The sequence below is a fragment of the Octopus sinensis genome, linkage group LG19, assembly GCF_006345805.1.
Source record: "Octopus sinensis linkage group LG19, ASM634580v1, whole genome shotgun sequence".
In the NCBI taxonomy this organism is placed as follows: Eukaryota; Metazoa; Mollusca; class Cephalopoda; order Octopoda; family Octopodidae; genus Octopus; species Octopus sinensis.
In genome coordinates, this window is record NC_043015.1 from 35,019,849 (window position 1) to 35,045,475 (window position 25,627).

The window sequence follows — 25,627 nt, forward strand, 5'->3', positions numbered from 1 at the left end:
AAATTAATTCAGTTATCACTATAATATAGCTAGTGCAGGCATGCTCAACCTTTAAAATCTTGGAAGTTACTTAAATTTTGCATGGCAATTAGCAGCTGTCTGTAATTTACACAAAAAATATATTTTCAAATTCATGACTAAAGCAGTATAGTATGAATGTTTTTCGAAAGTTGTAATTATTTTGCTGAAATCAGTGTGAAACTTGAAATGAACATCAACAATTTTGATGTAATTACAAGAAGTCATCAAGGTACTTGTTAATCATTCTTGCATTCTTGTTCAATATTTAGATTTAATAAGATTCATGTGAAAACAAAGAGGATTCTCACTGATGTGTTTCTAAAGCAAAATTTGATTACACAAAAACCTTCATTTATGGATACTTGTCAGATCTTAGTAATCTGTTTTCAGAAGCATTATTCATCATCCTCGTTTAACGTCCGTTTTCCAAGCTGGCATGGGTTGGACGGTTTAACTGGGGACTTGCAAGCCAGGCTCCAATCTGATCTGACAATGTTTCTATAGCTGGATGCCCTTCCTAATGCCAACCACTCCGAAAATGTAGTGGGTGATTTTTATGTGCCACTGGCATGGGAGACAGCCAGGCAGTATTGACATCAGCCATTTTCGGATGGTACTTTTTACAGGCTACCAGCACAGGAGTCAGGTGGGGCTGGCATCGACCACGTTCGGATGGTGCTTTTTACATGTCATTGGCACAGGGAGCCAGTCAGGTGGCACTGGCAATGACCCACGCATATATGTTGCTTATTGCATGCCACCAGCACGAGAGCCAGTCAGGTGGCACTGGCATCAGCCACAACTACAATTTCTATTTGATTGTGATTTGATTTTTGATTTTGATTGTACTTGACTCCATATGTCTCCTCAAGCACAAGTTGCCCGACGGTTCAAAGGTACTTTTGAAATGGGCTGATTATGCGACACTGGTATAGGCTATGGCTGTGATCTCACTTTACTTGCCGGGTCTTCTCAATCACAGCATATCTCCAGAGGTCTCGGTCTTTCATCATTGCCTCTGTTAGGCCCAATGCTTCACCACCTCATCTTATGTCTTCCTGGGTCTCCCTCTATCATGGGTTCCTTCCACTGTTAGGAAGTGATACTTCTTTACACAGCTCTCCTCATCCATACACAGCACATGACCATACTAGTGCAGTCGTCTCTCTTGCACACCACATCTGATGCTTCTTATGTCCAATAGTTCTCTCAGGGTGTTTACACCCTGTTGTGTGTGCACACTGACACTACACATTCAATGGAGCATACTAGCTTCATTTCTTTCAAGCCTACGCATATCTTCAGCAGTCACAGCCCATGTTTCACTGAGCAGTGAAACATGAGCTGTGACTGTGTAGCATGGCAGTTTGCACACATGCATCATGCAATCTACCTTTCACTCTGAGCGAGAGGTCCTTTGTCACCAATACAGGTAGGAGCTCTCTGAACTTTGCCCAGGCTATTCTTATTCTAGTGGTGACGCTCTCTGAGCATCCACCCCCACTACAGTCTTGGTCACCTAGGTAATGGAAGCTATCAATACTTCTAGTTTCTCCCCTGGCATGTGATGGAATCCATTTTCTGAGCATCTGCAGTGTTTATTGCCCCTGTGCATCTGCCACACACAAAAAAGCTATCTTCCCGGTTAATCTTCCTTTGATGTTGCTGCACCTCTTATGCATCCATACCTTACACTGGGTGCATCTTATGGAGTTTCTACCTACACCTTTTCTACAGATTGAGCAGAGCCATCTACCCGAAGGGGTTTGTGATGAGTTCGCCTCCCTACTTTCTAGGACTTCGGTCTTTGCTACATTGACTCTAAGGCCCTTCAATTCGAAACCTTGCTTCCACACCTGAAATTTTTTCTCTAGTTCTGGCAGTGATTCTGCTATGAGGACAAGTTTCAGAGAGAGGAAGAGGAGGAGGAAATTGCAGGTTTGAGTAGAGGATACCTCCATTGACTGAGGGGGTTTCCGATGAGAGAAGAGAGATATCCGGTATTGATGGTGGTGGTGGTAGTGGGAATGGGTGGTTGGACGTACTGCAAACAAGCAAGGGTTAATTTAGAGTGGTGGTAAAATAAAATATGTAGCCAACTTGAGAACAAAATATATATATATATATATATACACACACACATTCTTATATTGTTTTATTCATTCTGATCATTATATTTACTGCAGAAATATTTGATTGGAAAGCACATGGTGAGATAGTCAAATTGATTGGCCTCGTGTATATATGTGTGAATGTTATGTTATGTGTATGTCTATATATTTACATATATATACTAATTCACAGTAAATCTCACTGACGATAGCTGAGTATTTACTGCAGGTCCTGAAATTGATCGATATGGGATCATCTGTTTATTACTTGTGAATTTTATTCTCAAAAGGTACACTAATTCTTGGTTATTTCCTTGCTTTCACCTGTGTATATGAGTGATTTAAGTGGTTTAGAGTCATTTTCACCTCTATTTCTAGCATGTTGCTACTTTTCCCAGTACCCTTCATTATAGTTGTATATATTTATATATGATTATAGACTTGTATTAATTTTTATGTCTACAGTTTTAAAGCATGCTAGCCACTGATATTATTGTTATTATTTTATAATAATTTTATCCTTTGTGTATATATACACACACACATAATATTGGGGTCATTGCTGATTTTTTTTGCAAACTCTGTATAATCTTTGTTTCAGAAAATAATAATGGCAGACCCTCAGCTTACTCAACAAATGGAGAGTCATACTGTTATTGTGGTTGTAAAAGTTTGAGCATAGCAATTTAGAAATATCTCGAGTTTTAAAAGTTGCCAGATCTTTCGCCTACAAAGTTTAAAAGGAGCTAGAGATTAAAGATGGAAATGTATCATCAGTATCAAAGCATAAAAAGCGTTCTAAACACTCTGAAATCCTCAGAACACCTGAATTTATCCAACAAGTTCAATAGATCATTGATTACAATCCCAGAAATTTACACCAGCAACTAGCTGCATCGCCAAACTGATGGAATCCTGTATCAGAGAAACCCTGAGGTCAGTTGAAAGAGATCTCATGGCGTTCAGGATATGGCAAATGCCTCATGGAGATCTCTTTCAACTGACCTCATGGACTTTAATAATAATAATAATGAAATTATTGTATACAGTGCTCAGGTGCACCACAACTTGTCAGAAAGTGCATATAAAGTACATGCAGTAATGTAAAAATGTCTGGAAAGCGAACAATGTATGAGTCAGATACATGCCTGTGTGTGTATGGAGGGGAGAAAATCAGGTGTAGTGTTGGCGAATCTCAGGAAGCATGGAAGTTTTGAAGGATGCAATGCTCCAACAACTAACAACTGATGCCGGCAGTTTGTTCCATGCTTCAGCAACTCTCAGCGTGAAAAAATGTTTCCTGAAGTCATGGGAGCTGTGCTGTTTTCTGACTTTGTAAATATGTGGAGTTTGAAAAGGTGCTCAGAGTTATTGTTTGTACGATAGTTGATAATTTTATAGGTGTCTGCCAGACGTCGGAGTTTCAATGTGTCCATGCCCAGGGAAGTAAGGTGTTCAGGATATGGAAAATGCCTGATGGAGGGTATTCTTTTGGTTGCATGTCAGAAGAAACAGTCAGAAATGTTGTCCACAAAGACATCAGATAATAGGTCTTATATGACGAGGAAAGGTCAGTTGGTCAGAAAAAGCAATTCTATGTCTTTGTGCAGCTGAAGATTGCTCTTCATTTTAAATTGATGTAATGAAATGATTGCATTGTTAAATTAAATGGAGTCGCATGAAACGATTGTACTGCATTACCTCTGGATATCCTTGTTGCTTATTTTGATATATATATATTCTGAATAAAACTGGCCCTCAAATATTTTATGTTACATAAAAATCAACTTTTGTAAACATTAACTATGAAACTTGTACACTGCTAAAGATCAAACTGTGATGTCTATACAATCCCGTAATTACTAGTTTTCCCTGCACTACAGCTACCTTAGGTTATGGGATTTTCAGGCTTAACTTTAAGGATATGGTCTGTAATTTTGATCTTATGGAAACTTGCATTTTATTTAAGATCAAAATATTTAGTTAGCAATTTTAAAAACTATCATTTTTCACTAGGAGTATTGTAGAAATTCAATATATCAGTGATAGTATTTTTCACAATTTAGTACATATGCTCAAAAGACTATCTTCATGGGGTATATCTTGAACAAGTTAACTTGTTAAGGCCAATTTTTCTGTAAACTATGCCCACAGGAGTTAAACACAGAACTACATTAATGGAACAGTACCCTTTTACCACTTACTGTAGAAAGCTGTTTTTCTATAATATATACTTGCAACAGGCAAAGAAGGTAATATATTTTCACTAATGTAATATGTGAACTACAAATATGTCAGCTGCACTTAATTAACTCAGTTACCACTCTCAACTGATATTACTTTCAAGTTTCAAAATATATTGGTCTACATTCTGAAGTAGAATCACTGTTAGTGTATAGGTAATAGATATATGAATAGTAAAAACAAATTTGGTATCAAAGATGAAAATTTAACAAGAGTGATAAACTCTGTGTGAAGTATTATCCTAGTTACAAATGGTTTTCATTTATAACCACAACCATATTAGTCACTACTGTTTTTCAGTTCAATCTTAATTTGTGACAGGCATGTACATGAACATCGAAACAAATATCAATGGAAATAGTAGTTGTGATACCTGTCCCGGTGGCACATAAAAAGCACCATCCGAATGTGGCCGATGCCAGTGCCGCCTCGACTGGCTTTTGTGCCGGTGGCACATAAAAAGCACCATCCGAACGTGGCCGATGCCAGTGCCGCCTCGACTGGCTTTTGTGCCGGTGGCACATAAAAAGCACCATCCGAACGTGGCCGATGCCAGTGCCGCCTCGACTGGCTTTTGTGCCGGTGGCACATAAAAAGCACCATCCGAACGTGGCCGATGCCAGCGCCGCCTCGACTGGCTTTTGTCCCGGTGGCACATAAAAAGCACCATCCGAATGTGGCCGATGCCAGCGCCGCCTCGACTGGCTTCTGTGGGAAAAATATCAAGATAGAGAGACTGTTTTATCTTCAGGTGAGGAGCAAAGGCTTGTGCTGTGCACCTCTTGGGGCTATCTGATGGATTCCTATGATTTGCAACTGATCATTAAAGGATACCTGGATCATTGAGGTGTCGATGTGAAAAGAGTCAAAGGGAATATGCCTGGTGTAGATTGGGCTGAGGCATTTCTCATGAGACATAAAGACAGTTTAAGAGAACGAATATGCCAGAATATCAAATGAGCAAGAACTGCTGTCTCTCGGCCTACAATAAACTCGTATTTCAACAATTTAGCTGAGAGCTTAGATGGTATACCTGCACCAAATATTGTGAACTACAATGAGACGAACCTAATGGATGACTTGGGATGGAAAAAAGTCATCACCAAGCGAGGTACAAAATATCCAGAAAGAATTATGAACACCTCTAAAGCATCTACTTCTTTGATGTATGCCGCTGCGGCTGATGGTACTCTTCTCCATCCTTACATTGTGTACAAGGCTGTTAACCTGTACGACACTTGGACACTCAGTGGGCCAAAAGGTGCCCGATACAACAGAAGGAAGTCTGCTTTGATTTTCAAAGTTTCAATGACTGGTTTACTTCCTTATCTGAAAAAACTGGCAGGAAAAAAAAGGTTTTGATTGACGACAATCTAAGTTCACATTTGTCCTTAGAAGTGATAAAAGCGTGTGAGGAGAACAATATATCCTTCATATTTCTGTCACAATTCGACACATCTGCTGATGGATGTATCATTTTTTCGGCCACTCCTGTAGTTTTTTTATTTGTCTGTATTCACCCTGCAGCTAGTTGAATAGGTCCAATAGTGTGTTGTAGATAACTGTCCCTATTCACCCCAATTGATGAGTGAATAGGGAGAGTGGTTTTTTTATCTAAAAAATGGGTGTGCCAATGAATTTTGATAAAGTTTCAATGGTAGGTTACTGGTAGGGACATAAATCCCACTAAATTAATCAGTAATGCTATTGCAGTCACTTAGTGACATGCATTTCAACCTCAAAATTGTCCCTATTCACCCCCGGATTACAGTATGTATATATATTCTCATACATATACTAATTTACAGTAAATCTCACTGATGATGTTTTAAAAAGCTTTTATTATATACTTCATATTTTATTATGTCCACAAAGATTTAAAAATGCAGTCCACTATATTAACCATTTGACTGCTACTTTCTAAATTTTAATTTACTGAAACCACCACAATCGGAGATCATTTGAATAATTGACAGGAACATTATCTTCAGAATCTTCATCAATACAGCTATGCCACTGCCCTGAGCTTGAGGCCACTAAAGGGAAAGTTGGATGGAGGCTGAAAGTATAAATGAAAATAACCATTCTGCAATACCATTTTCGAAAACTTTTTACAAAAACATAAATCAATTTTAAATGTAAACTAATTGTTTACTTAAATCTCTGATTCCTTATATATGGTAATTTTATTCTGATCCTACAGGATTCCATGATTAAGAAGCACATAGAATTTTAGTTCCCTCCAACTTAAGCTATACTTCATGGTATAGGTGACATTTTTTAGCTTCAAGTATTTGGTACACTACTTCATGTAAACTTATGAAGTTGATGGTAGTCCTTCACACTTTAATGTGGTGGAGACAAAGAAAAACTAAGTAGTGATGAATATCTTGTGAGATCTTTTTAAGCCATGTGAAAGCTCAGGGCAGTGGCATACCTGTATGGATGAAGATAATGTTCCCATCATTGTCAGGAAAGAAAACAAATTTAGTGAGGAATTTAATATAAAGTTAGATGTTCACCAGGGCCCTGTCCAGACAAAGGGAATGGGTAGGAATTTGATATCGCACACTCAGGGAAATGGATATGCAAACAGTAGAGTGGGATCTTGTAGGAACTTCAGATATAATAAATGTACAAGTGTTGTTAACAGTAAAAGGCATTTATGAAATGAAGTTCATCAACTGCTCAGATGATTCATTAGAAGTAGTTGATAGTTTTTTTTACTAATAGTAGTATCAGGATGTGCACAGTAACAGTGCATTGCTGAATCCATCATTTGCTGGTGATTCCCTATTACTCTCAGCAGATGACATCTTTGCACCACTCAGACGACAACCCTCCAACATATGGATCTGTTTGGGTAGTTGTTGTTGGTGAGGGTTTTACAAGGTTGGAGTGCAAATCCTACCTCAACCTCTTTTAGTTGACTTTTATGACATGCAGAGAAAACGTTGGGTATATTCTTTGACATGTTGGTGATGGCTTGCAAAAGAATTTATTCAGATGGTGTAGTCATAATGAGAATATTGCTACAGAGAAAGTTTACAATACTAGAATAAGATTATTTATATCAACTTATATAATTATATTTACTAACATAAATAATGAAAAAAAACAAGAGAACATGTAGGTTATAAACACTAAAATTAACAATAGTAAATACTTAATGAATGATTAAAACACAACATACCTAACTCCATTGACAGTGTCTGTATGGCCAGAATATGTGAAATGGGATAAGAGACTATATCTTGCATTTGTACCTTCATTATCAGAGGTCTTAGATGTGTCCCAAATGGTAATTGTACCATCATGGTTTCCTGATATTAAATACTGACCAGAACTGTTAAAACAATGATTGATAATTTTAATATTTTCAAGAACCAAATCAATCTAAAAATCATAGGCATTTACTTCTTTAAGTAATTTGTTGAAATTCATGCAAGACAGTTATCTTTATTTCATATCTTTATGTATTTAGTCTCTTTCTAAAATTATATCCTGTGGTTTCGATCAGTAATAAATGAGGAGCCAATAATATAATGAAGCTAATAAAATAAGAACAATTTAGTGCTAGTAATATAATATCATCACTAAAATAGAACAGATAAAATACTATTAGCATTTATTTCACTGTCTGCACCAGCATCGTGAGTACTAATGAAACTTGTTAAAAAACTTTTACAAAGCCTCTGATGTTGCATGATATGCCAAAAACCAACGGGTTTTCGATAGCATAATTCTGGCAAAGGTATGATCATGAATTAATACAATATTTTGACCATTTGCTAGAAAAATAAAGTAAAAGAAAAGTCAGATATATTTCTAATCATCATTATCAGAGTCCTCAGCAATGCTTTGCTTGTCATCAGAAGGGCCACTAGAACCCATATCCTCATTTCAATCATCTCCATTTTCATCATCAGCATCTCCCATAGACTTGATGTATTCCCATAGTCTTTTCAGATTCCTATTTGCTTTATTGATGCATCCTTGAACAGTATTTGCTTTCAGATGATTAAAAGTACCTTTCAAATGTTGAAGTACATCTTTGAATGTAATGTCAATTGTGTACTGCCTACCATCCTCTCCTTTTACAACAGCCCAGACAGTCACAGTTAGTTGCAAATCTGAGTAATGAGGTGGTGAAAATATTTACTCCATGTCCTTCATCTTGAGCCATTCTTGAAATTACAGGTATTACATTATTTTGGATATATGGATGCAGTTTATACCATAACATAGCCTTTGTGCCTTTGTCATCAAAACCAATTCCATATTTTGCATATACTTCTTGTAATGCTACTTTCTGGTCATTCTTTCACAGCATATTTTCGGGTAACTATTTATGGTACTTGGCATTCTCCATCACAATAAGAGCATTGGAACAATTTCTCCCTTTCAAACACTGCAAAAGCTGTCTCATCCATTTGTCAAAGTATTTGTGATCAAACATGCCATGGTAATCCTGTGTTTGCTTCTTTTCCCTGTCAAAGATATCAAGCATATCCATCAATAATTCAGCCTGTTGTTCTCCAGTCATTAATCTTCTGGAAGACTATGATTGACATCTATAACTGCAGCAACGAAACAATATTGTTGTCTTTTGTGGCATGCAATAGTTGTAAGGTCTTGCTCATCATTTGGTTGTACAATGGATCCTCATGCCAGCAGCAGTTCATGTGGATGTAGCTTTCATCCATATAAACAATTCTCTCACTTTTCTCTTCATTTACTTTCATCATTCGATTGACATATTGGTCATACATGAGAGAAATGTGTTCCCTCAGGTGATAGTTTCTACTTCCTTTATTCTTTTCTTTTAAAAATCCCTTACAGCAAGAAAAAAAGATTATCAGGATATGAACTTTGCAGTGAGTTCCCTCACTTCCTGGGGTGTTTAGGGCCTAGGAAATTATTGGTCGATGAGGAAAATTCAAAAGTACCCTCAATGCTGTCATCGACTGTCAATAACTTATTGCTCCACAAAATCTACTTCCGTACCTAGTCATCAGCAATAATATTTGGTGTAACATTTACATAGAGTTATTGGGAAATATTTTGAATTGTTTTATTGGTTTCTTACAAATAAATTTAAGATTAACATACTGTGAAAGATCAAAATAAATTCTTTGATTAGTTTCAACTTGACGTGTTGCAACATATAATACAGTGCCTGGATCCCGTAAATCCCAGCAAAGTATTTCAGGATCCTTAAAAAAGAAAAAAAAGAAAATGTTCAGAATATTAACATAAACTAAAATTTAAAACTGAATAAATTTGAAGACTGTAACAAATAGAGAAATAAACAATGATATCAACATAACTTACCTTACGACCACCACTGTAAAGTTTAGTTCCATCTGATGAAAACATTATGTGTGTCACTCCACCTTTATGGCCTTTTAGCATACAAAGCATACTTTCAGATGATGTCGTGTAAAAGGCAACTACAGGATTAAAAAAAGAAAATTTATTAAGAATGGACTCAAATATTTTTCATAAAAATTTTTCATAATCCAAATCACTATAATGCATATTAAGGGTGGTGAGGGGCATGACCATTTAACAATTCCACAAAATAAACATGCAGTCTCATCAACAGATAGCATCATACTTACATACTCCGACCATTCTTTAGACACAACTGCATAATTACTCCAGCCCTACACTGATAACTTAGAAAATTTAAAGTAACATCTACTAAATCCAGCATTTCTCTTCTTAAAAGTAATGCTAGAAAGTATCAGATAAATCAGCCATTCCATCCAATAATATAAATATACCATGTTGTTTACCTGGACTTTGCTAAGGCTTTTAACTCTGTGCCACACAAAAGACTTATGGTGAAGCTCTCTGCGTTGGGCGTAAAAGACAAACTCTATAACTGGTTGAAGTCCTTTATTTTCAGCCGAAAAGAGGTTGTCACAGTTCTAGGACAGCACTCTTCACCCTATGAGATGACATCTGGTGTACCACAGGGATCTGTTCTTGGCCCCCTTTTATTTGTTGCCTATGTTAATGACATAGATGCCAACTTAAAGAATGCCACAGTGCTGAAATATGCAGATGACATCAAGCTGTACCTCGAAATAAAGAGGTCAGATCCTGTACACTATAGATCTCTATTGCAAGCAGACCTGGACACAATGCAGCAGTGGATCATGGACTGGCAACTCAAGCTGGCTGTGGACAAATGTACCACCATGCATTTTGGGAGGAGAAACCCAGCGTCCACCTATTCCCTCCACAACACTAATCTCAAAAAGTCTTCGTGTGAACGTGACCTGGGTGTTATTGTCGACAGTGATTTGCATTGGACAAAACACATCACTAAAATTGCCAAGAAGGCTGAGGGTGTCTTGGCATCACTCACCAAATCCTTTGTGAGCCGCTCTCCGGCTATCTATCTGCGGCTTTATATAGCTATGGTAAGACCTCACCTGGAATTTGCATCACCGGTCTGGAACCCCTATCTCACCCAGGATATCAATTGTCTGGAAGCTGTTCAGTGACGTGCAACCAAAAGAATACCCTCCATCAGGCATTTGCCATATCCTGAACGCCTTACTTCCCTGGGCATGGACACATTGAAACTCCGACGTCTGGCAGCTGACTTGGTAGACACCCATAAAATTATCAACCAGCTTACAAACAATAACTCTGAGCACCTTTTCAAACTCCACCCATCTAACACCTGTGGACATATTTACAAAGTCAGAAAACAGCACAGCTCCCATGACTTCAGGAAACCTTTGTTTCAAACTGAGAGTTGCTGAAGCATGGAACAAACTGCTGGCATCAGTTGTTAGTTGTTGGAGCACTGCATCCTTCAAAACTTCCATGCTTTCTGAGATTCGCCAACACTACACTTGATTTTCTCCCCTCCATACACACACAAGCATGTATCTGACTCATGCATTGTTCGCTTTCCAGACATTTATACATTACTGCATATTCTCTGACAAGTTGTGGTGCACCTGAGCACTGTATACAATAATTTCATTATTATTATTATTATTTTATAACCAGAAAACAAAAGCTCTAAGAGTCCCAACATATATAAAAGACATTAAATGAAACAAAACAGCACTCATAGGCACTACATCTGCCCAACATATAGTAATAGTAATATATAAATAATATATTACATTCATTTTAGATTATGGCAATACTGCTAGTTCCCCTAATTTCTACATAGTAAACTGTACAGTTCAGATCATCATAGTGTGTTTACAGATACATCCAAAGACCACTTATACAACAAAACAAAAATACTAAAAATAAAAGATCCTTAGAGTAGTTCATTTTGACACATGAAAACAATCCTGGGGCCACATTGACATTTAAGAAGAAACCTGCACAAAAAATTGTTTTGTGCTGATGAAGATTACCAGCTTCAACTACATGCACATAGCGTTCAAGCAACTTATGAAAAGGAGAATTTCCAAGACAATAGTTATTATACGTTGGTTACAACAAGCTACCTTTTGAAATCATTATTCTACGTTAGAATAAGCCTTGAAGCCAGCCTAGTATAAATGGACAAATTTGTCAGCCCTGCCTAGGCAGTAGCTTGACCGTATGCTGTAGGTCTGCTTGATAGAATACACCTGGAGCTACACAACAATATCAATATCACCAATCTCTACATGTCATCTATTAATTCATTATCAAAAAGCAGGATTTTGCTTAAAATTTTTCAGAACTTCATTTAACATTTACTTGATATGCCTAATTCAGGTGTGAGAGCTTTTTATCAATTACACAAGATGGCTTCCAATCAATACCATAGATGAATGCAGTTTTATTAAAAGAAAACTTTTACTGTCAGAACAGCAACAATATTTTCCCATACACTTAAGATTTAATACAACTAAAATTACAGTTACTATCTGAAAAGCTTTATAGAAGACCTAATAAATCCTCCTTTAACTTACCATTTCTTATTATCAGTTTTTAATCACACACATGCATCTAATAACAAGTTAATGACCTCATCAGATTCTCAATGATTTCTGTTAAACATTGAACTTTAGTAAATACATTTGTAAAATCCAAATGCAGCCTCCACCCTAATAATACACAACTCTTAAAAATTCTTTTACATTAGTCACACCTCACTATTAATATCTATCTTTTAGGTTCACATGAAGCTGAAATTCCACATTAAATACACAATCAGCCTTACTTCTATAAAACTGTTTCTTTTGAACCTTATAACCTGATGAACTTAATCTACAGAAATTGAATGAAATTTAATTTCTAACTTCCAAACTGTTAACCTCATCTTTCAAATGCACAGTCACAAAATGTGTAGCTAAGCCTTGTTTTGCTCTCCAGTCATCAAGTGTTTTATTCAGGGAGATGTAATAATCCCCACAAAATCTAATCTTAATACAAAATACCACTTTGCAAAGATTTTCTCGGTGGAAGGAATTCCACCTCAACAATTCCTTTATTGGATCCAGTGACTAAGGACAGCATTAGGAGGAACCATGTCCTGTTTCAGACCCTACCTCTCTACCATTTTCAATGTTCCCCTCTCCCCTATCAGAGGTGTCTTCAGCTCTGGTGTTGAGTGCAGTTTTTCCTTTTTTCTTTGGGTTTTTGTTCTTTAGTTTCTTCAATGCAACATCAATGAATGTCAGCAGGTGAATGACCACCCTGGCAAATTTCCTTTTAAATAGTCGCTGGTAGGTACCAGCAACTAGTGCCAGTTAACTGTCACAACACAATCTAAGCTTCAACTGAACAATGGAATGGAAAAGCGCGTAGTTTTGGCTCACGCTTTCTCTAGACCTACTTTCCAACAGAGTCCTGTTAGTTTCCGCTCCAGCAGCCAGAGCTGACTAGCTGTCTTGTGGTACTAGCCGATTTCAAGAATTTCAGAAATTATTAAATTTGAACAAATGTTCGATCCAGAATAGACACTAGATCATTATCAATGGATAATTGCCAAACTATAGTTTCCTTCAGTTTGTCTAGTTTGCAGTGGATATTTGCTTCATTTTTTTTTTTTTTTGGCTTCTGTTTCTGTTTATTTAGACACTTAATTTCTTGCTTTAAACTGATTATACAAATATAAATATATACACACTGGATAATTGTATTTCTTTTCTTACTCATAGAGCTACACTATAAAATTTTAATATTTCATCCCTTGAACAATCTATATAATCTCATACCTTAAACTACACATGCTGGTTTCACATTTACATATTTTGTACCAAGCTAAATACTGCTTTTAAACAATCTTATGAAGGATCTTATCTTGTCTCGGATATTAGATACCTATGGATAACATTTCTACATTATAAATGTTCATTCATCCATTGCCTTGTTATCATGCAGTTAGAAAAACAAATAAGATTGGAAAAAAATTTTTTTTTTTAAATTTCACAGTTCAATGTTATTGAAATTATTAAAAACCAATAGAAGTTTTGATGTTGCTGTAGATTTGCTTATCTGACTGATCAGTGTTGTGTTTAAAGTAGTCTACTAATATTTTTGTTTGTATAATCTAATAAAGTTTAGTTTCACAGTCTCTTATACTTACATTCTACAGTTTTCTGTGAGAATACCTATTTAAAAACATATGCAATTCTAACAGAGTAATAAAATCAGATATTCATAGAATGAAAAAGAAATGTAAGATTTATGACATGAAGGTGAAAACAGTAACTTACTTTCTTTAGAGTAAGAACCCGCAGCATACAAGGACATGTCAACAGGGCTAGGTGCAATACATGATATAATTCCAGACTGGCCATTTTTTCTTTTCTTTGCTGATATTATAAAAATAAAATGGCTATATGTAATCTATTGTCTCTCATTCTTTCTCTCTCTCCAAGTCAGTTTGAAAGTAAATTATTTAAAGAATATTTATACATGCTAAACATACCAAAGCGAACTGCTGAACACATTAATACTTATTTATTGCCGAATATTAAGAAAATATAAACCTAAGTTCTTATCTACACTCTTGTATACAGTTTATGACTCATCAAAGTTCAAGCTGCGTATCTCTTCAATATCTCAATTAATGGACAAAAAAAAAAATAATAATCAAATTAGATATAAAAAAAATTGCTCTTATTAGCATTATAAACAAGTTATAATATCATTTGTTTTCCACTTCAATTTCTGCTTAGAGTTAGGAAAACTAATATTTAAAAGTAACAGATCAGCTCTTTTCACTTTGAGATGAGATCAATGGGATATAAATGTCTGGTTACAATTACTAGATGCAATTATATATAAATTGCTCTTGTTGAACTTATGTTAATCATAAAGCTGCTTAATAAGAAAACTTAAAGCTATAATTATTTTACACATAAAAATACAACATGACAATTGAAAATATTTTATCATTATTTGTGTTTAGCAAAGATTTCGATAAGGCAATTTTGGTTGATATTTGAAATTACATTTGTTACAACTGCTGCTGTTAAAGCAAATTTTGAAGAACTTAAAGCATCTTTAGAAAGAATTTATTCTTTCTTAGAATACAATATATTCAGAAAATTGGTGAAATAACTGTTATTATATCATAATTTTAATTTGGTAGGTATAGAAAAAACTAACTTTCTAATGAAAAATGGAATTGCTTGAAAATTGTTTTGATAATTTCATGTTTCTTTTTATATTTTTGTGGTGCTGATTCAAAATATGAAAAAAGCTCTTCCCCATTACCTAAGGTTTAATTTAATGATTTGTAGGAAAACCCACATATGACAAGACAAAAATAAAACCAATAAAAATGAATTTGGTACTTTATTTAACAAAATAAAATGGTGCAAATGCAAGTGAAAGGTGAGAAAGTAGGTTTTTTTATAAGGATTCCATTCATTTTTTAGGTTCAACACCTCAAAATCTCTTCTTTTTTTACTTGGAAACTATGCTTGGAATTCTTTTACGTGGATGGACATTCACGACGTAACATGTAGTAGTAGTCAGTCATTATATTGACAATCCATCTTCCCTGATATCTTCTTTCTATCTCCTTCATGTCATGAAACATTCCCCCCTGTTCTTCACTCACATCCCACAGATTTCCTGGAAAGAAATCCAAGGGGGCATGTAGGAAATGAACTTTAATGCTCACTTTACATTCTGAGGGCCTCAAAATTCTTCTCACAATGGTCTTTGTAGCTTGAATCCTTGTGACTAACCAAGAAGATCTTCCCCACATCTTTAAAACAAACTAATCCATGCATCTTTTACAGAATCACTAAGAGAGTTTTCAAAATTTTCATCCTTGACAAGTTTCCTTATATCTGGTTCTACATATACACCAGTGCTTCCCAAACTTTTTTGGGCTGCTAACCCCTTGACACCCAGGCCACACTCCTAGTGCCCCCACCCCAACTAACCATCACAAACACAGACCTCTTTCTGAAGCAAATTCAAAGCAACTGTATTTCACAAACAAAACTTAACCTAGTAAACCCACTAGTTTGTTGTTTTTACACAAATACCTACCCCATTATTGCCTCACTTTTTACATGAATTGCTAAGCCATTATCATCCCATTTTTCTTCAATGCCCCCTTGGAACCCCCCCCCCTCAGGGGGGCAATATCACCCACTTTGGGAACCACTGATATATATCCTCTTCAGAACCACTGATATATACCCTCTTCAACTTCAGTCTCTGACAGATCAGAAAACATCATCATTGTTTAACATCTGTCTGCCATGGGTGGGACGGTTTCACAAGAGCAGGCCAAGCTGAAGCCTGCACCAAACTTCTGTGATTATTTTGGCAAGATTTTTACAGTTGATGCCCTTCTTAACACCAACTAGTCACCGGAGTGGACTTAGTGCTTTTTATGTGACACAAGCACAGATGAGGTGAGTAGTGCTTTTTACAGCACACGAGTACAGGCGAGGTCAGTTTTGGCAAGATTTTTACAGCTGGGTACCTTTCTGAACATCAACCACTTTACAGTGTGGACTGGGTGCTTTTAAGTGGCACCTGTACTGACAGGATCCCCAAGTACTTGCAAGACATAAAGAAAAAAACAACTTTTGAGATGGGAGGAGGCATTGGCGGAGGTGATGATAAAAAGATTATAATGAGACAGATACAGGTGTCTTGCTGTAGATGAAGTACAAGGTTACCCAGCCGGAGAGAGAAAGAGCAGGAATGAAGACAGAAACAGGCGTGCACCTGCAAAGGAAATACACAGTTACCTAACCTGATGGAAGTGCAGGAGGAGGAGGAGAGAGAGAGAGAGAGAGAGAGTGGGAGGCAGCAGGATAGAGATGATGGCAAAATGCTAGGCATACTCACAAGGAATGGGGATCAGAATATAAATGGGATAGTTGAGTAAAGGAAGAGAAATATGTTACACAAATACCTGAAGCCTTCCCCATCTTGCAACAAAGTTTTAAAGAATTCTTTCATGAGGCTAAGTTTTATATGTAGAGTAGGCAAAAGAACTCTTTTCAGGTCAACCAAACTTTCTCGAAGGATATTCTTTTTTCCTCGTGTAAGTGTGTCCCTAGTTGGCTATTCTTTTTTAAACCAATGGAGGTTCCTGGATCTGCTGTCCCATTTACATGAGAAACAGGAAAACTTTGTGTAGTCTGACTGTTGTCCAAACAACATGCAAATTAGTTTCAAGTCACCTCCTCCAATGCCTCCTCCCATTTAATTCACACGGGTTGAATAGTTGAGTTCTTCACTTTCACTGCTATTGAAGTCTTCATCATTGCTGTTTCTGTCTTCTGACTCAGAACTCGTGTGTGTCTCCAAGGTTTCCTGATGGAGACGAGACTGGAACATCTGGTCCATGAGCAATGCAGCAGATGGCAGATTTGGATAAATAGTCTTTTTACCACTCTTCAAATTGTGTGCCTGCATCTTACTGTGATCTTCAGGCTCTCTCCATATCACTGGAAGGCCAAATCAAAAAGACTTCTTTGTACATTTTGCCCAGTGATTTAGTTCTTCAACAGAAATTGAGTAGGCCTTAATTTCACACCAAACTAGGCAGAGTCAATTTTTTTTACAAATTCAGTAATGTTTCTCTGATGATTTTTAGTCATAAACTTCCGAAAAATGTAACAAAAGTTATCCATGCTTGCTGTATATCTTCTAGAAGACATCCTTACTTCAAATGAAGGAAAGGAAAGGGGAAGGGGACATTTGTTAAACAGCCTATATTTGATTCACCATCTAAATGTATACATAATATCATTAAAGATGCATTGAAATGTAACATATGATACAATAAAACAATGTATGTAGCATATACACACTAAAAAAGGATGAGGAAAAAATACATTTCAGCCTAAGCTTGTAAAGCATGTCTTTCTCTCTTCCCTGCTTGGAGGTGACTGAAGCTTGTGATGCCAGCACTTCCCTGTGTAGCTGAAGTAGTCGAAATGTTGCCAGATGTTGATTTTTCAAAATTATGCCTATTAGTTATACTGTTATTTAAATATGGCAATTAATGATAATAATAAAAGACAATAGTCAAATATGGGCATAATAGTAAGATGCAATGATTGATTTTGTGAAGAAACTGTAGGTAATAGGATAATTTCTTTGTAATTTTTGAAATCAGCTTGTAAAAATTGATCAATTTCACCTCATAAATGTGAAAAATTGTTTGGAATTTTCAGGTGCAAAAACACACGTAATGTTGATACAACATGGTAATTTGGTTTTAAGTGATTTTCATTTGTAAGTGCACAATTATGGTGCACATGATGATGATGATGACTTCATAAAGTTAGATTTATAAAAATATATATTCAGTTTTTACCTTTACCTTACTATTTACTTATTACAAATACAAACAAAAAACAATGAAATACTTACAATATGTTGCTTGTTCGGTACAAAACCGACCTGGTTGACTGACATCAAATATTCTTAACATCTTGTTAAAACCACAAAAAAGTTTATTCCCATCCAAACTGAATGCCAAGCTATGTGCTGATGTAATTTCATCCTTTAAAATTGAAAAGTGATATGTTTACAAAGATATTTTGTCATATGTTAATGAAAAAGGGAAGAAAATGTTACTATTCCATTTTTTTGCTCATTTTCTGTTGTCAGTTTTCTTAGCACACATTTTACAACTTTGCCAACAAGTCTATACTGAAATTTTTCATATGAGAAGAAAATGTTTCTGTGTTTTGAATCAATATTTAGCCTGAATCATTGAAAGTTGGTAATTAGTACAATGAGTCCTGGAGCAATGATATACAAATGGGTAATGATTGCATTAGTTACTTGATTTGCAGCTTTGAAAGAGATATAGAAAAGGTAAGTAGAGAAATAAATGTTATTGAAAAAAATGAGATGAACAAACAAACTAAATATTTATCATTCCAGATGTCAGGAATGTCTTACCATTTCAAATATAGGAGAAATAATTCTTGCAGATCAAACACTGGCCATAAATTGTCATATTAAGCACACTGGAAGTATTCTTTAAAATGTATAGAAAAGAGTTTTGCAAATACTAGTAGTTAGTGTACACCAATCAATGCCACTAATATTAAACAGTTTTCTCAGTTCACTTGCAGCCTAAAGTTTACATATTCAAATCTTGCCGACTTCAATGAATGTTTCACTACACCACATTAAATTGACTAAGAATTATTGCTAAAGGGTTAGCACTTATAGAGGAACGTCTGAAGATTTTTCGAATAATGATCCTAAACATGAATGTAGCATAAAATTTACAAGAAGAGTTTGCAATAAGCTCAGTTCCCATATTGATAAGTCTGTTTGCCATTCATCTGCCATCTTGTTACTGCTGTCTGCCAATGTTCACTCAAAGCTCCCTGTCAAGTAGTCAAGGGGTGCCAGACTTACACTGATAGCCTAGGCCCAGAAAGATGAAATCATTGCTGGAGCAACATAGTGATTGGACTGCTGAATATTCTCATTACATGGCTCTCCAGGCAGTAAAATGCCCATTCATAGTGAATTGAATGAAATGATGACAACAGTGCAGGAATTGCAAGATACAATAATTTGTGTAAAGGAGCATGAATTAGAAAAGATTAAAAATGTTGGTTAAATGGTAGCCCAAAGTATGATTTTAGAAATACTAGAAAAGAAGATCTGATGAAGATACATATATGCAAGCCAGACGAGTGCAGCTAAATGTATAAGTGAGTGAATGAGGGAGTGAGTGACTCATACATAGTCATGTGCATGGACACCAGAGTGTTGGTGTCATGTATACCAGTGGGTTGTTAGTTGCATATTCATGTGCATCTGAATATGCACATTGAATACCATGGGTTGGTATTGTGAACTTATTCAGCTATTTCCAAGCTTAGGAATATAAGTAGCTGAAATCAGGTTGCATCCATAGTAATTCTATGTAGAATGCTAGCAATGAATGTGTTTGCGACGTGTCTATGTGCATATTATGCAAGTGTGGGGCGTTTGTGTGCATGCTAAATATAAATGTATGCATGTCAAGTGTGTGCAATGTAAACAGAAAGAAAGGGAAATCAGTAAGAAAGAAAATAGTAATCTTGATGAAGAAAATGGTCTTTTTTATTACTGCACTGGAAATATCCATGTTGTCACCAGAATAGATGGAGGCATGAGTGGAAGATATTGTTTGTTCAGATGGTGAGGTCGATGTCATTAGAGATGCAAGATGAACTAATTGCAGGCATTCAATGCTAATGGAGTCTTTTTTGACAATGAGCCACAAAGAAAATAGGATGAATAGGAATTTACTGAGTATGTTGGTTGATAACGATGCTGCTGCAGGTACTGACATCTAGGTAGTGTTGCTGAAAACGTTTGAAGTGCTGAGAAGAAGTGTGTTTGATACACAATCACTAGAGTATGAATGACAGAGATGATTGTGAAGCAGCAAGGCTACAATGGCAGAGAAAATTCTTCCAGAGACATATCAGTGTTCATATAAACTTGCAAAATGTTGGTAAATTGTGTAGCAGTAGTGTCCAGCAGATGGAGCCATTGGTGAGTTGTTTCTAAGCCATATCATATTCTTCCTTCAGCATTGGCTGCAAAGATGTTCTTTAAATGTGTGTGGCATCAGTTGTACGAAGAACACTGGAGAAGGTGAGATTTATGATAAACAAGATTTTATTCTTTCCATACACAAAAAACAAATACTGTCATTACTACACATGAGAAAACATCAAGAGGCAGTTGAAATGTTATTGGTCTTGGTGTAATTTCAGTAGTAGTCAAAAAGTTAACTGACAGTTATTGTGTTGCTATTGCCAAGCATTCATTGTTTGTTGTCAGCTTGAGTCAACAGCTACCATGCCTGTCTGCCATCTCATCTCTGCTGTCTCTCAATTGTTGAATTTAATACTGATGGTTAGGCTCAGAAAGCGCGCAAAAAGTTGAAATTGTCACTGGAGCCTATTCCATGTGAAGTTGTGATAAGTTAGATTTTGTTGATCACATGGGTAATATTCTAGTGAACTGCAATATCAAATATAGTGATTGGATTGCTGAAAACTCCTGCTACACTCCCATTGTTTTGATGCACCATTTTCTATCATTAATAGAGCAGTCTGAATTTTTGACGACACAGGTATGCTTGTAGATTATATAATGTTTATAAGATGGTAATTATTGCACAGGTAGCCATCACTAACAGACATGCTAACTTTATCCTATTTGAATGATACAATTTTATGAATATAAATGAATAATAAAATGCAATGAGATTTTTTAATGAAGAATAACTTATTAAATCTCACCAAAAATTACTGAGTTTAAAAAGTGTGCTTTTTTAATGAATTTTCTTAGGGAATAAAATCAGAAATCTGAAATACTACTTACAGCTTGATCATAAGCTCTATATGTACAACGTAATTCCCCTGTAAAAGCATCCCACAAATGGACTGGATTATTTTTGGATGTACTAGCTAAGCTACAAAAGCAGAAAGAATTATAGAAATATTGTTAGTGAAAAAAAAAATCATAATTCAGAGAATATATTTTTATTCATACTTTACTAAAAATAATAATGGAGTTGAACTCTCTAGAGAGAACAATGGATTATGGTATTAACCCAACTAATCCACTTAGCTTCAATATTGATAAACCATAAACTGACTGAAACTATTTTAAGCAAACATGAGGTCCAAATTTATTCATTCAGTAGTGTAAGTTTGATAATGAGTACCCACAAATAATAATTATGAAATACCCATACAACAAATCACCGAATGATACTCCTGCTGCTGCTGCTACTACTACTACTACCACCACTACTAACTTGTGTTCCTAGATGAACATTAGCAATACCAGTTAGCCAGAAATAAGAATTGTATGAACCAAAACATTACATTTTTTCTTCTCTTCAATGCATTTATTGTAATCAAATAACTGGTCAATTAAATAATACTTTTATATTTCTAAAAAGGAACAACAAATTACACTTAAAAATACAATTATTTTCCATAAATGTTCCACAAATTTTTATCAAATTCCTTTTTTAGCAGCTTTTTTTTCCCAGTATAAAATCATGACTGATTGTTCAGCCAAATAGCAAATATTCAGAAAATGAGTTCTATTGGGAAACCTCATGCTACAATGTTACATTATCAATTGAGAAAGAAAGGAATCAGTCTACAGTCTAAAATGCTCACCAACAAGTGTCTGGAGAAGCTGATGACATTCCTGGATACCAGCAGTAGTCATAAATTGTTCCTGATTCAAACATCTTCAGGACTGCATCCTATGGAATAGAAAATATTACCAAAGATAGTCATTTTTTTAATCTTCAAGACAGTTTTTGTGTGTGGAAGATGCACACATGCAATAAACACTAAAGATGTACAGAAAACAGACTCCATCACATGCCAAGGGGAAAAACTAGAAGTAGTTGATAGCTTCCGTTACCTAGGTGACCAAGTTAGTAGTGGGGGGTGGATGCTCTGAGAATGTAGCTGTAAGAATAAGAATAGGCTGGGCAAAGTTCAGAGAGCTCCTACCTCTGCTGGTGACAAAGAGCCTCTCGCTCTGAGTGAAAGGTAGACTGTATAATGCAGGAGTGCAAACAGCCATGCTACATGGCAGTGAAACATGGCATGCAACTGCTGAGGACATGCATAGGCATGAAAGAAATGAAGCTAGTATGCCCCAATGGATGTGTAATGTGTGCAAACACAACAGAGTGTAAGCACCCTGAGAGAAAAGTTGGACATAAGAAGCATGAGATGTGGTGTGCAAGAGAGACAACCGTGCTAATATGGTCATGTGTTGTGTATGGATGAGGGCAGCTGTGTGAAAAAGTGTTACACCCTAACAGTGGAGGGAACCTGTGGAAGAGGTAGTCCCAGGAAGATATGGGATGAAGTGGTGAAGTACGACCTTCAAACATTGGGCCTCACAGAGGCAATGACAAGTGACCGAGGCCGTTGAAAAGACATGGCTAACTGAGTGAGATTGTGGCCAATGCCAGTGTCCCATAACTGGCCCATTTAAAAGTATTCTTCAATCGTCGGGCAATATGCTGTACTTCAGAAGAGCTGTTGAGTTAAGTGAAATCATAGTCATGGCCAATGCCAGCGCTGCCTCACTGGCACCTGTGCCGGTGGCACATAAAAAGCACCCACTACACTCTCAGAGTGGTTGGTGCTAGGAAGGGCATCCAGCTGTAGAAACCTTGCCAGATCAGATTGGAGCCAGGTGCAGCCTCCTGGCTTGCCAGTTTTCAGTCAAACCATCCAACCCATGCCAGCATGGAAAGCAGACGTTAAATGATGATGATGATGATAATGAATAATGAGTGGTACATTTAATCCTGGATGGTAAACTTAATCTTGGGTATCAGACTCAATCCATCACTTACTTCAACAGCACCACCTGGCATTTTCAGTGCCTTTAACAGAATCCTGTCTGTTGCAAGCATTTGGAACAAGCCTCTAGTTTGAAGATACCCTCTTTCCTCTTACTAGTATCAGAGGTTCTGTAGAGGGTCATGGACACTGCTTTCCCTCTGTAGAATGTCATGGACATTTCTACATTGTATACACACCTCCAGTCAGTTCTGATCATATTTTGTGGTAGTATTGCTGTCACTGTCAATTGTACCAATATCATCCTTTTAGGTCAAATTTTCATGCCGTCATGGGTTTGATGCCCAAGTTAGTGACTTATTTAGAGATACTACCCTCTTATATAGGTTGGAGAACTGCACCTTGACTGCATGTTGCAGTTTGGAATTATCATCATTATACCATATGAGCTTTAAGAGAATGTAGTCATCATCATCATTTACATCCACTACCCTTACTGGCATAGGGTGAACAGATCACCCCCATGATGATCTGAGTCAGTTTTATGCAAAGTTATTGCCCTGATGGATGTGTCAGTGGACCACAGCTTCCTCAGACATCTCAGTCTACAGCTAGATGTCTTTCATAACACCAACCACTTTACAGAGTGTACTGGGTGCATTTTACCAAGGCATCAGCAACTAAACAGGTTGTCATGTACTAGACAAGACTAAAAAGTCCTCTCATGTACATATTATAACTGTTTGATCTGCCTATGACTTTACTGCATGTACAGAGTGCATTTTATCATGCATTGACTCTAGTGAGATCATCTTATAACTCATCAGATTATAGTGAGAGAGAAAATAGAAGAGATGGTAACAGCATATGCTGACTTAAGATGAGGTACTGAGGAAGTGAAAATATGGGAGGAACAAATTTACTATTGTTAGAAGTTGGTAGAGATAGAAGGAAGAGAAGAGACAGTGCAGAGAAAAGTAGTAGAAGAAAACCAGGGGTTAGAGAGAGATGAATAGGGGAAGTAAATAGAAGTGGGTAAGATGAATAAAGGAAGATTCAGTGCTATTTTGTGAACAAGTGGGCCTGGGGTAGTGGTGGAGGTGCATGATAGAGGGGAAAAGAGGGTAACAAGAAAACAGAAAAGCTATGCAGAAAGAGTCGGTGAAAGTAAGAGGCAGGAGGCTGGTGTAGAAGAGGTGAGAGATAGAGGAAGAGTCTAATGAGTGCATCCATCTCAGTCACCCTTGTTTTATTATGAGTGCAGGTCTTCTTACATCTTATCAACTAACACAGTCTTTTATCAGCAAACCTCATCAGCTGTGGTGTGCAAGAGAGACGATTGCGCTGGTAGAGTCATGTGGCGAGAATGGATGAAGATAGGTGTGTGAAAAGTGCCAATCCCTAGCGGTTGAAGGAACCCGTGGAAGAGGTAGACCCAGGAAAACCTGGGACAAGGTGGAGAAGCACAACCTTCGAACATTAGGCCTCACCGAGGCAATGACTAGTGACCGAGACCTTTGGAAATATGCTGTGCATGAGAAGACCCGGCAGGACAAGTGAGTCCATCCCGTGTCCCTTGCCAGGGATGTAGCCAGCCCACTTATGCATGCCTTTCCTTCCTTGGACATGTGAAGACCTGTTGAGGCAAGTGAAGTCAAAATTGAATTCGAAATCGACCCTCATCCGACGACTGGCACCCATGCCAACCTCCCTTCATTGGACACTAAACTCTGCTTGTGAAGACCTGTTGGGGCAAGTGAAATCGGAATTGAAATTGAACCAATCCTATGTCAGGCACCCGGAAGTTGCCAGTGCCGCTGGACTGACTCGTGTGCAGGTGGCAAGTAAAGAAACACCGTTTCGACCGTGTGCTTGAGGAGACCTATTGAGTCAAGTACATCAACATCAAAAATCAATGGAAATTGTAGTTGTAATCCCTGTGCTGGTGGCACGTAACAAGCACCATCCGAACGTGGCCAATGCCAGCGCTGCCTTGACTGGCTTCTGTGCCGGTGGCATGTTAAAAGCACCAATCCGATCGTGGCCGTTGCCAGCCTCGCCTGGCACCTGTGCTGGTGACACATAAAAAGCACCCATTACACTCACGGAGTGGTTGGCGTTAGGAAGGGCATCCAGCTCTAGAAACACTGCCAGATAAGACTGGAGCCTGGTGCAGCCTTCTGGCTTACAGATCCCGGTCGAACCGTCCAACCCATGCTAGCATGGAGAACGGACATTAAACGATGATGATGATGATGAACCTCATGAGATGCAAAACCTTTAGATCAATCTTCATCTTTTCATCCCAAGTCTTCTTTAGTAGCCCTCTTTTACAGATACCATCCACTTTTAGTGTGCATCATTTCTTTATACATTTCTTCTCCGTATGAATCACATGTTCTTACCAGTACAGACTTTTCTTTTGCACACTACTTCTGATTCCTCTTATATTCAATTTTTCTCTCAATTCATTTG

General features: G+C 36.9%; 1 protein-coding gene across 3 annotated transcripts in view; it reads right to left on the reverse strand.

Annotated features, from left to right (window-relative positions):
* Positions 1-6,197: 6,197 nt before the first annotated feature.
* LOC115222260 (telomerase Cajal body protein 1) overlaps positions 6,198-25,627 on the reverse strand; it is a 37,641-nt gene continuing 18,211 nt past the window's right edge. For all 3 annotated transcript variants that reach the window (XM_029792421.2, XM_036511129.1, XM_036511128.1), the window contains 8 exons: positions 22,001-22,089; positions 21,189-21,279; positions 18,213-18,345; positions 14,069-14,167; positions 9,711-9,829; positions 9,489-9,592; positions 7,570-7,722; positions 6,198-6,435 (listed from right to left, as the gene is read on the reverse strand). In XM_029792421.2, the coding sequence (XP_029648281.1) occupies positions 6,309-6,435; positions 7,570-7,722; positions 9,489-9,592; positions 9,711-9,829; positions 14,069-14,167; positions 18,213-18,345; positions 21,189-21,279; positions 22,001-22,089 (915 nt within the window). In that variant the 3' untranslated portion in view covers positions 6,198-6,308. The remainder of the gene's footprint in view (positions 6,436-7,569; positions 7,723-9,488; positions 9,593-9,710; positions 9,830-14,068; positions 14,168-18,212; positions 18,346-21,188; positions 21,280-22,000; positions 22,090-25,627) is intronic.